Source organism: Camelus dromedarius, chromosome 5 (genome assembly GCF_036321535.1).
Source record: "Camelus dromedarius isolate mCamDro1 chromosome 5, mCamDro1.pat, whole genome shotgun sequence".
Taxonomy (NCBI): domain Eukaryota; kingdom Metazoa; phylum Chordata; class Mammalia; order Artiodactyla; family Camelidae; genus Camelus; species Camelus dromedarius.
In genome coordinates, this window is record NC_087440.1 from 64,133,936 (window position 1) to 64,146,900 (window position 12,965).

At 33.7% G+C, this 12,965-nt stretch overlaps 1 protein-coding gene across 2 annotated transcripts in view; it reads left to right on the forward strand.

Moving 5' to 3' along the window:
• Positions 1 to 12,965, forward strand: part of PALS1 (protein associated with LIN7 1, MAGUK p55 family member) — a 78,468-nt gene that overhangs the window by 45,857 nt on the left and 19,646 nt on the right. For both annotated transcript variants that reach the window (XM_031453896.2, XM_031453897.2), the window contains exons 5-8: positions 1,579 to 1,656; positions 2,202 to 2,348; positions 3,546 to 3,707; positions 5,524 to 5,601. In XM_031453896.2, the coding sequence (XP_031309756.1) occupies positions 1,579 to 1,656; positions 2,202 to 2,348; positions 3,546 to 3,707; positions 5,524 to 5,601 (465 nt within the window). The remainder of the gene's footprint in view (positions 1 to 1,578; positions 1,657 to 2,201; positions 2,349 to 3,545; positions 3,708 to 5,523; positions 5,602 to 12,965) is intronic.

A 12,965-nucleotide genomic window follows, 5' to 3' on the forward strand; every position in this document is an offset into this window, starting at 1 on the left:
TTGTTAATCTGCATTGTTGCAAAGTGCCCTTTTTTGTATTTGAGTTAGGAAATATAAAAAGGAACAAATTCAGAGTTATTGACAGTGAGAACATACATAGAATAATCTTTGGGGAAAAATAGTCCACAGAGCAGATCTGTACCTTTAAATATTTATGGTAGAAGAAAATACTGAAAATATTTAATGATAATAAATGAACTAAACATATAGTTCAACTGATTAGAAATTGAAAAGGGAAATAAAGCAGAAGAAAGGAATTAAATTATTTAAATGGAAAGAACAATAGATTTTAGATTATAAGCTGATATTTTGAAAAGCAAAAGAATATAGAGAAATCTTTGACAAGTAGATGAAAAAAATACTAATAACATTAGGAAAGAAAAAAGAAGCATGAATGCAGACACAGGAGAGTAAAGAATTACAACATAATTACAGCTTTATGTCACTAAATGTGAAAATGCTGCCATGTGGGTGATTTTTGTAAGAAAATACAAAACTGCCAGAAGTGACCTCAAAAAAGATAGCCCAAAAAAGTAGTAACTATGGATAAAGTTGAAGTGAGGCATCCACCCCTAAAATACCTACCAGGCCCTGATGATTTTATGTACAAACTTTATCAAAACATTAAGGAACATATAATTCTTATGTTAAATAAATTGTTTTAGCATATAAATGTAGACTGTTTCCCAACTCATTGTATTAGGATAATATAACCTAGATACTAAAAACAGTAGTCTAGTGTACATGACTATACTCACCAAGTAGAAGCCAATCCAGTTTATGAATATTAATATATTAAAAATATGAATAACGTCTATGTTCTAACAAACAAAATATGAATTACTGTGTGCTAGGTACTATGTTAAGCAGTTTATGTGGATTATCTTAATCTTCTAGAACTTTACATAATAGATGCCATTCTGCAGATGAGGAAACAAAGGCAAAAAACAGTTCATCATAATCAAGTGGAGTTTATCGTAGGAGTGCAAGAATTGTTTGACTTTGGGAAATTTTTTAATGTAATTCACTATACTATGGTGGTTGTTCCATTATTGTCATATAAATTTATCTTGTTAGTCTGTAGCTCTTTAAAATGTCATCTCTAACTTAAAATGTAGTTATATAAAATATGATTTAAAAACTATAAAATAGCAATATAACTTTTATTGATTGATTGATTTTAGTGGAGGTTATGGGGATTGAACCCAGGACCTCAGGCATGCTAAGCACTCACTCTACCACTGAGCTATGCCCTCCCCCCAGCAACATAACCATGAGAGCAGTTTTTCCCTTAAGTTACCATTATTAGTCTATTTTATAGTATGTTTGCAGAAATTTTCAAGAAGAAACTATCTTGTTCATAGGCATAAATAAAGAATGCTTTTGTTAATCATGATAACAAGATTGAAAACTATGAGAAAAAATACATTTTTAAATTATAATTCTCTTTAGTGCTTTTTTTCTTACAAGTAGTTTTTACAATTTAAAATCGTACTTTCAAAAAAAAAAAAAATACCTGTATGGATGCTGGTGATATTTTCTGTAACCTAGGAAGAATAACCTTTGTTTCGTTCGTAGGTGCAAACTGTTTTGAAGCCACTCCATCAGAAGGAAGGGCAAGAATTAACTGCTTTGCTGAATGCTCCACATATTCAGGTACAAAATGGGCAGAGTATTATATATGCGGTTTTTCCAGCATTCAAAATCACTTTGAGTTAGAGTTTCTTAGGGCTAAAAGAGACCTCAAATATTATATAGCCTGTTTTGCTTATTTATAACTCTCACTTAAAAATAATTATTTTCACATTTAAAATTATCCACATTATTTTTGAAACAACTTCTTATTCTTTACAGATTCCTTCCTTTTTTTGGTTATATTTTCCATAAATTTTAATCATCTATGGTGTTGGGCCCTTAAAGTGATTTTGTTTTTATATAGTTTAATAAGTTTAATTTTAGACTTTCAACCCCATCCCAGAGTACTCCCTGTAATACTTAATACATCTTTAGTTATTAGCTATCAAAGATACAGGGTTACATCTGTACTTCAATTGGAAAGTTTGGAAACAGATCTGAATATATAATTATAGCACACACAAAAGATTTAATGAGCAGAATATGTATGTGAGTAGGTTCCAAATCTCTCTACAGAAATAAAATCATGCTTTTACTTTGAAGTGCTGTGGGTTTCTTTGAAACAGGCACTTTTGCTGGCCCATGATAAGGTTGCTGAGCAGGAAATGCAGCTGGAGCCCATTACAGATGAGAGAGTTTATGAAAGCATTGGCCAATATGGAGGAGAAACTGTAAAAATAGTTCGTATAGAAAAGGCTCGAGATATTCCATTGGTAAGTGTTCCGCATCTCTGATAGGATATCCTTTCTGCACAGAGATCTTCTGTGTGACACACAGTTGAAGACGCTTTACATTTCTGCTAGTTTTTCTTTTTTCATGTTAAGTTTTTAGAATTATTTTTATGTTGTTGTTCATACTCCTTATTCAGTTGAGAAAAAGTTGTTCATCATCTTTTCTCACCCATAATTTGATGAAAATAGCTTGCGAAGGGCCATTAATCTGCTTCATTATTCTCCCAGCTTTTTAAAAAAAAACAAGAAATTAGAAATTCTGATCTTTTCATTCATTACAGTTATATACTTTATATATACAGAAGTATGCATTGTTTAATGTTAATATTTTATAGTTTTTATATATAAAACTTTTTGCTCTTTCTTAGTATACTATCATTGCCTTAATTTTCTTTAATTTTAGAGAAATATTCTTGAATCCTGAGGTCTCAAATTATGTCTTGTATAATGTGGTACATGTAATAAGGACTGCATTTTATTAAAGGGCAGTTTATGTAACTAGGTTTTTTCCACCTCCAGAAAAAAGAAATTGGAAAAATTTTAAATTTTTAAATTATGACAGAATTTTAAAATAAAAGTTCAGGAGAAGAGTGTTACAGACTATCCCCTTTCAAGCTTTTTTCTGTATTTCATATTTCCATTTTTTGAGTGTATCTATTTCAGCTGTGCTTCTAATTTGTGTAATAAATATTAATGTTTAATACGTTTTTATGTGAATTGGACACAGCTATAGTATTTAGCATTTTAAAAATTTACCAGATTAGTATTCATCCCTGCATCATTATTTTGAATTTAAAAATACTTTCATAGTTATGTCCAGTTCACTAATTATGCTTATAGTATAACCATTTGAATAGCTTCCAGCATGAGGAGAACAAATTTGATTATAGGCTTTCACATTGTTTTTGAGCCAAGTACATTTTTATGCTGTTGTGCGCTTCAAAAGTCTGATTTTAGAATTTTAACAAACAGAATACTTCTGAAGCAAAAAATGTAGGGGAAATGGTCAGCTGTCAAACCAAATTGCCATGATTACTCTAGCTGTGTAAGTGAATTTTTTTCTAAGCATAACTGAAGGCTAGTATTGTTGAATAGAAAAAAAACAGAATTTAAAAATGAGGAAATGTTTAACAAAAAAAATCCATTTTTATTTTAAAGTTAGATATTGAATTTTTTTAGGGTGCTACTGTTCGTAATGAAATGGATTCTGTCATCATTAGTCGGATAGTAAAAGGAGGGGCTGCAGAAAAAAGTGGTCTGTTACATGAAGGAGATGAAGTTCTGGAGATTAACGGAATTGAAATTCGGGGGAAAGATGTCAATGAGGTTTTTGACTTGTTGGTAAGTTGACTGATGTAGAAGAATAATTGACAGGTTCTCAAAAGTTGTTTTCTTTGTTATTAGACCTCAGTAAAATATTTTAAAAGCATTGTAAAAATAATTGTTAAGAGCAGTATATCATATCCAGCATAATTTTCACATGATATAATTGTTTCCACAATATTCGTTGGTAGAATTTTATTCTTCTATGGGTACTACTGATATATAACTACTAAATGTATTTCAGTTGCCTCTGAAATCACTAATTAACTCATTAGTTCATTCAACATATATTTATTGAGTGCCTACTATGTGGTAGCTGCTAGGGAAACTAACGACAAAGTTCATCCCCTCTTGATTTTTTTTTTTTTTTATTATCTACAATTCGTTATTGTTTCCTTAACAATATTAGATAATAACAATGGTATAGATCTGCATTATTCAGTATAATAGCTACTAGCTATTTGTGCTAGTTTATTTAAATTAAGTAAAATTTAAAATTCAGTTCTTCATTCATACTAGCTACATTTCAGATGCTTAAGAGCAGTATGTTACTAGTGGCTACCATATTAAGGTATAGGAATAGGAATATGGCATTCTGCAGTTCTAGTCCACTCACCAGAATTCTTCATCGTGGAAAAGTTCTGTTAGATAGTGCTGGTATAATCAGGAGGCCATTTATAGTCAACTTTTAAGGGAAATTTATAATCACTTCATATATACCTGCAAGTCAGGTTTATATTCTTATTTACTTAACATCAGTTGTTACAATATAATGTTTCCTATCTGCTGATGTCTGTTGAAGAATCTAGAACACCTTCACATCCTTATTTTCACCCAGTCCCTCATTGCTAGAGCAAAGTGCCAGTGATCATTGTTTTTAGTCCTTGTTTTATTGGCTGCTATATTTAGATTGAGCACTGCTCCCTGCTCTCAACCAGAAGTTGTGATTACCGTCGAGGCTGCAGGTATCTGAACAAGGCAGGCAGTGGTGTACAGTTGTCTCTTGGTATCCATAGGAGATTGGTTCCAGGGGCCCCCATGAATACCAAAATCTCCTGATCCTTGAAGTTCTTTACATAAAATGGCATAGTATTTGCATATAACCTATGCACACCTTCCGGTATACTTTAAGTAATCTCTAGGTTATTTATAATACCTAATACAGTGTAAATGCTGTATAAGTAGCTATCTGCAGGTGGTAAAATCAAGTTTTGCTTTTTGGAACTTTCTGGATTTTTTTGGGGGGGGGGATTCATGATTGGTTGAATCCACAGATACGGAATCTGTGGATAAACAGGGCCAACTGTACTGGAAAATAATAAAGAACCTAGCAGTAAGATTCTCTACAGTTAAAAATTAGAATGAATGACATGACAAAGATGAGGCATCTGGAAAGTAAGAATATTTGTATTTTGCATCACTTTTCTAATCCTAGTCGCAATTACTGTTTCACATTCTACTGTATTAAAATTGATGTGTGTCAGAGTAGATAACCCAGAAATGCCGTGATATCCTCCAGCCCTTCACCTTGGTATCTTCCTAAGCTTAAGCTGAATGGAAGACAAAAACCCAAGTCTTATAGGCTAAGTGGCTTTTTCCCCAGTGGATCAGAGGACTGGAATTGTGAAATGCCATATTCCTAGGTAGCATTAGTATGATGGGGTCCATGAAAGGCATAATTTGTGCTTCCTGATAAAATGGGTTTCATGTTTACCTATTTTTCTAAGTCTCCTTGGGGTTCCAGAATAGTCCAATTTAGGAACTGTTGTTCATAAGATCATGGAAAGATTTTCATAAATAGAGCTTTTTAAAATAATACACTCTTCTCTTACAGTCTGATATGCATGGTACTTTGACATTTGTTCTGATTCCCAGTCAACAGATCAAGCCTCCTCCTGCCAAGGAAACAGTAGTAAGTGATTTTTTATGTTCATTATTTATTGTATGATGGCTACTGTTTACTTTTTTTAATTAATAAACTATTTTTTAGAGTAGTTTTAGGTTCACAGGAAACTTGAGCAGAAAGTAGAGTTCCCACATAATTCCTGCCCCCACACATGCACAATCTCCCCTGCTATCAACATCTTACACCAGATTCACTTTAGTGAATTAATGATTTCATTTTTACCCGGAGATCATAGTTTACTTTAGGGTTCACTTTTGGTGTTGTACAAAACGTATCATTGTTGGTGTTGACAAATGTATCATTACCTATATCCCCCATTGTACAGAATAGTTTCATTGCCCTAAAAATCCTCTATGCTCTGCCTGTTCATCACTGCCTGCCTCCTAACCCATGGCGACCACACTGTCTTGACTATCATAGTTTACCTTTTCCAGAATGTCATACAGTATGTAGACATCTGACTTTCTTCACTAGTGGTAAGCATTTAAGTTTCCTCCATGTCTTTTCATAGCTTGATAGCGCCTTTCTTTTTAGCATTGAATGATACTCCATTGTCTGGATATATAACAGTTTACCCACACACCTGCTGAAGGACATCTTGGTTGCTTCCAAGTTTTGGTAGTTATAAATAAACATACCTTTGTAGGTTTTTGTGTGGACGTAAGTTTTCGGCTCATTTGGGTAAATACCAAGGAATTGAAGACTTAAGTCTAAACAAAAACTTGCACAGGGATATTTATTTATCAGAAATGTCACTCTAAGTATTTCTTGCACTCAAGTAAAAACAGGTAAATTTGATAGATTTTATTTAAATAAATATGAAATATTTCTAATTTCATAAACTGAAAACTGAAAAATAGAAAATACTTCTATTTCAGAATTTGTATGACTTATGGCATTGAACTTTGTCTTTTTCTCTCATTACAGGAAGGTTTATTTAACTTAAACATGCATAATATGGTGGGAAAAAGTGGGTTTTTTTGCAAAGTATATGCAACTCTTAATTTAGAATGTATATTGCTTTTTATGTTAAACACTTTCTCTAGCTATATTAAAAGACAGATGGACTTCATTACCCTATGACCTAGCAATTCCACTCCTAGGTATATATATCCAAGAGAATTGAAAACATACCTACCTCCTCACAAAAACGTGTACATGAATGTTCATAATAGCATTTTTCATAATAGCCAGAAAGTAGAAACAACCAAAATGTCTGCTAGCTGGTGAATGGAAAACAAAATATGGTATATCCATAGAATGGGATATTATTTGGCAATAAAAAGGAATAAAGTACTGATGTATGCTACAATATGAATGAACCTTGTAAAAGTTATGCTAAGTGAAAGAAACCAGTCACAGAAGGCCCTGGATTGGTTCATCTATATGAATTGTCCAGCATAGGTGAATCCATAGAGACAGAAAGTAAATTAGAAGTTCATTAGGTAAAGGGTTGGGAGTTAGGAGGGAATGGGAATAGTTCCTTATCAGCAGGGGGATTCTTTTTGGATTAATAAAAATGTTCTAAAGTTATGGTTGTGCAACTCTGAATTTACTGAAAAATAAACAAACAAAAAAATGCAACTGTATACATGGGTGACTTGAGTAGCATGTGAATTAAAGCTCAGTAAAGCTATTAAAAAATCATAGACTTCAAAGTGCTGGATTTACATGGCAGCCTCATGTGTTGCTGCTTGTGTTATTATTCTTAACTTTTGTACAGACATAACAGTTTGAAAGAGAACACAGTTTTATTTTTTTCTTAATATTTCATCACAGTTATGCTTTATATTTTTGGCTGTCATTCTGTGTCCCTTTATTGAAACATACTGGAGGCAATATTGCATTTGCAACCTTCCTTCTGTTTAAAGTTCTTTGTAGGAAGAGAAATGAGGAAATAGTTTGTCTCTAAATTTCAAAAGCCTTGCTCTTTGTGCGCTACTCCTTTTCACATACCTCTCCTGAACTTCAAAATTAGTTCTGCAGTCTGAGGAGACACAACAGAAGATGGTTGGAATATGCACTTATTTATATGGCTTTCAAAAGAAAGGGAGAGAGAGGAAGGAGAAGAAAAGATGTCAGGTTTATCCCTTTTAAAGTACAGCATTTGATGGGGTAGAGATCTTTTTAAAATAGAAACAATGATATTTGATATTTTTTTTCTTTCATTTCCTCCTTTTGTTGTGAAGAACTCTCAATTGCAATATCTCTTGCAAAGTTTTTATCAAACTTAACAGGCTTAAAATGAACTACTATTATTAATGCTCACATTGAAAGTTTCCACAAAGAAAACAGTAATATAGTATCATAATTTTATTTGGCACATGCAGAATAATTATATATAGTATTAGTGATTTTAAGAAATTAGGACCAATTTATTGAGAATCATTGTGGTACAGGTCTGGATCTAGTAAGAGTAACTTACTTGCTTGGTTATCCTTCTGATGTATGTTTTATGATGTTAGAAAGAAACGTATTTATGATAGATAAACAAAATAGATGTTACCTGAAACCCCACTATAATCACTTGCTGAATACAAATGCAGTGACTAAACTGTGTCAAGACAAGTACTGCTTTATTTGGAAGATTTCTTTTGTATCACATATAGCAGCCAGTGGCTGCTCTATAGTTGCAGATGGCAAGAGTCTTGGCATCTTTGTACTGGCACGTTTGTCCCAGGAAACATATACATTGTTTAAACTGCAGTTTCCTTCTCTCCACACTGACCTTAAAAAATAGTTGAAGTTCCCAGACACATGTGTAAAACTTTAGATTATTCCACAACATAATTGAAATAATATTGGAGGAACGAAATAGAATATTTGAGCTCAGGACACTTTTTTCATCTAGTCCAATGCCCTAATATAAGCAGAGGAGTAAATTGAAATGTAGGGGATCACGGTGCTTATTAGTGATGGACTATGCACTCAAAAATTCAGAGATTATTGATTGTCCAGTATACATTAGCTATTATTATGGCTACTTTGTGCCAGGCATAGTACTAATTGTTTTATATGTGTTATCTCATTTAATCCTCACAGCATCCGTTTGAAGTATAGATATCTTTATTATTTCCATTTAACAGACATTTAAACTAGGACTTAGAAAGGTCAAGTTCATTGCCCAAGCCCACTATTGGTAAGCGACTGAGTCAGGACTAGAACACATCCCTATTCCAGAACCTGTGCTTTTCACCACTGTGCAATATATCAGGCAGTGTCCCATGAAGCCACGAAATATTAGAAGGCCTCTACATTACTATTTATTATCAATCCAGAGAAAATAATTAGAATACTGTGATAGAAATTTTAACTGTAGATGAGTTAACCTCTTAGTAGCTGTATGTGTGATAACCAGTCTGGATTCTGAGCACAATAAAAGCATATTATGAGACTTCAGTGTTTGAAATTGATGTAGGGCGTCTCTTGCCTCTAGGAGACTTAATAATTCTAATGACTGGGAGCATGACTGAAGTGTTTTGATTTGTGGGGTCTGGGCTGGGAGGTTAGGAGAAAGATGTAGTTTCAGGGGAATTTAAAGGCTTAGGCTAGAAGGATGCTAAAATCACAGTTTAGGGATACAAACCGTAGCATTAGCCACTAGCCCAGTGGTATTAATAATTAAAATATTAAGGGCTCCAAATAATTTTTTTCCTTATAATGAGTATCTGTTGGATCTCTTTTGTGTGTTGGACACTGTGCTAATAATAAGCACTGGGTTTATAACAATGAACGTAAATTATTTATAGTTTGTGGCAAGTGATAAGATGGAAATAAACAGAATATGAACACTGAGAATAAAAAGAGGTGGGGTTGGTTATATAAAATTGACAGGAAAAGCCTCCTGGGGGCAGGCAGCATGAAGCTGAGACCTGTAGGGTGAGATGAATCCAGGCCTGTTAATTGCCAAAAGAGCTTTCAGGTATAATTTCTAAAGAAACTTTGTGTAGAAAGCTTATGGGGGTGGAGCAAAGTAGGGGAGTAGAAAGGTGGGGAGGGAATTCTAAAAGATGAGGCTAGAGAAGTAGGTAGGGCCAGGTCAAGTAGGTCTTCTTGGATGTAGCAGGGAGTTTGGATTTTAAATATGGTAACAAGATCTGGTTTGTATTTATTAAAAAAAAACACTTCTGGCTGCTGTGTGGAAATTGAATTAGTAGAGCCAATAATGGAAGCAAGGAGATTTAGGAAACTGTTGCTGAAGCCATTGTAAAGTATGATGGTTGCTTAAATTTCAGTGTTAGCAGTGGCAGTGGAGAAAATCAATCAGTATTCTGGAAGTAGAAATGGCAGGAGAGATCTGGGCTATAGTTGTATTTATTGCGAGGAGATCAGGTCAGGGGAGCAGTCTGTTTATGTGTACTTTATGTGTTTGCAGAAATTTTACAGATTAAAAAAAATGATAGTTTAAGGATGTTCACAGCCTATGAAGATAACTGGGTTGGAAGGAAAGGATGAGAACCACTGCTATCCAATGTATTTATTTTTCTCTTAGAGAAAAGGTATAAAATATATAATTTTCATCTTAGTTTTTCCTCATTTGGGAGATATGGAATTTTACAATGTAATAAGATTTTTATAAATATATGTTTTATCAGAAGATGCAAAAAATGTTGAAAATTTCACTGTGCAGTATATTAAATAGACATCCCCTTTCAAGTTAGGGCAGTTGGTCTGTTAAGTTTGCTGTTACCCTAAGGTTCACATTTCTGTCTGCCTACTATTAAACATCCATTAGATGCCCTGCAGATACCTCAAATTTCTCATGTTGAAAATGGAAGAGAACAACTAATAAAGATATACCTTCTTGAGTGGGCATCGGGGAGGAGGAATCTCAGGATGAGGAAGAGGATTTTGAAAACTGTTGCTTGACACTGCAAAGGCTTTTCTTGATGCTGTCCTTAATTTTGTAGTCTGCCTTAGTGTGAAGTTCAGGCCAAAGATAGAAAGAAGACACACGTCCACTATTTTCTCTTCTATAAGTAATTTTAAACATTGGAGATAAATCTACTATAATAAGAAATACAGAAATAATAATTACAAGGAGAAATTATTTTTGGGTATTGAATCCCTTAGGTAAGATATAAATAAATTAATGAATCATTATTCCTTTACCATGTCCCCATGATTTGGACTTCAAATGTGAATCGCTTACAGATGCTGAAAAATAAAAAGGCAAAGAGAAAAACGCTGGGCTGGGAGATATTTGAATCTAAACAACTCTGTAATTTAAAATTTAAACAGAAGTTTTTGTTTGGATTAGAAACCAAGCATTGTTTTGATTAGGCACACGGTACTGATACTACATTGTTAAACCCTGGAGCCTTCCTCTGTTGGGTCAGCATCTCTCCTCATTTGAAATGAGGTATGTTATCCGTTGCATGGAAAACAAAGTAAATTAGCCACTAACAGAGCTGAAGAGGAAAGACTGCTGGAAATAACTTCTAGAACTGATAAGAATTGCAGTGAAATACAGGCATACCTCTGAGATATTGCAGGTTTGGTTCCAGACCACCTCAGTGAAGTGAATCACATGAATATTTTGCACAAGAGTGCAATATTACTGTGTTTAAAAAACAACATATATACATTAATTTAAAAATACTTAATTGCTAAAAAATGCCAATCATCATCTGACAACACAGGGTTGCCATAAACCTTCAATTTATATATATAAAAAAAGCAATATCTGCAAAATGTAATAAATTGAAGTGAAGTAAAACAAGATATGCCTATATATGGATAGAAGTCACATAGTACATGTCAGGGCAATACTCAGACTTTGACTGAATCAAATGGTTAATTTCTCTGATAGAAAATAAACTTTGCTCTCAATTTTAGAGGACATTTTAAACAGCACTAGATAAACTTGTCACATAAACAAAGCATATCCTCTGTGCTCCTCTTCCCAGCCTACACAAAGGCAGGCCTCATTCCAAACCAGCTCAATCCGAATAGTCAAAGGGTGAGACCTAGGCAAGAATAGAGAGAAAAGCATCTCTGGGTGATTTTGATTGGCCTCTGTCAGAGGTCATAGACTTAGATACAGCATCCGCACTGGTCTTTCAAGTTTCCCTCATAGCAGTAGTTCCCTAAAATTTTAGGGTACATCTTAAACAGCATGTATGTAACAAATCCAGGGAACCTAATTTAAATGCAGTCTGAAATGTGACATAAGTATTTTAATAAAATCCTAGCAAGTGATCTGAGCAAAAAAACTGAAAACAGCATGCTGGGTATTGATTTCAAAAAGTGATTTGATAAAATTATCAATCAGGCTGACACGTAGTCTTACTTCATAGATCTCTGAAAAGCCTGCTAACAAAAAGATCTCTCCACCATCTCAAATGATGCCTGTAATTTCATTTTTAGATTTCCAAGATTGGCTAAAAAGCAACAATTTAAACAGATTTTGGAAGCATTATTGATTGACAGGGATGGTTTTCAAACAGGTTTTTTTGATCATCCAGTATATTAGAGACTGAATGCCAAGATTATAAAATGGTATTTGTAATTTTTTTACCCAGTCGCTTAACTGTTTTGACTCACAGCTATCCTGCAAAACTCTCATTTTTGGTTTTAACTGACAGAGTTTTCAGAATTTGAATAGTCTGTTTTCACATCAAGCCTTCACAACAAGGCTCTTTAGGGCACTCTCTGGTTGGAATACAGCAGAACACTGTCAAACTGAGGAGATATCTTAACCATATTTTATTCAAGAATGTGTACCATGTGTTTCCATTCACATGAAGTAAAATACAGGGGAAACTAATCTGCTAGAAATCGGGATGATGTTTACCCTTGGTCGGGGCACAGCATGGCCAGTGACAGAGGGACACAAAGCGGGGCTTCTGGGTGCCAGTGATGACTCTGGTTCTTGATTTGGGTGCTGGTTACACATGTGTGTTTTGTTTATGAAAATTCATTGAGCTGTACACTTACGATTTTTAAAATATTTTCATTGATGTACAGTCAGTTTACAATGTTGTGTTGATTTCTGGTGTACAGAACAATGCTTCAGTCATACATGAATGTACATATATTCTTTTTCATATTTTTCACTGTAAGTTACTACAAGACATTGAACATAGTTCCCTGTGCTATACAGTATGAATTTGTTTATCTGTTTTATACATAGTAGTTAGTATCTGCAAATCTCAAATTCCCAGTTTATCCCTTTCCCTCCCTTTCCTCCCTGGTAACCATACGTTTGTTTTCTATGTCTGTGAGTCTGTTTCTGTTTTGTAAATAAGTTCGTTTGTCTTTTTTTTTTAGATTCCACATATGAATGATATATGGTATTTTTCTTTCTCTTTCTGGCTTACTTCACTTAGAATGACAATCTCCAGGTCCATCCATGTTTCTGCAAATGG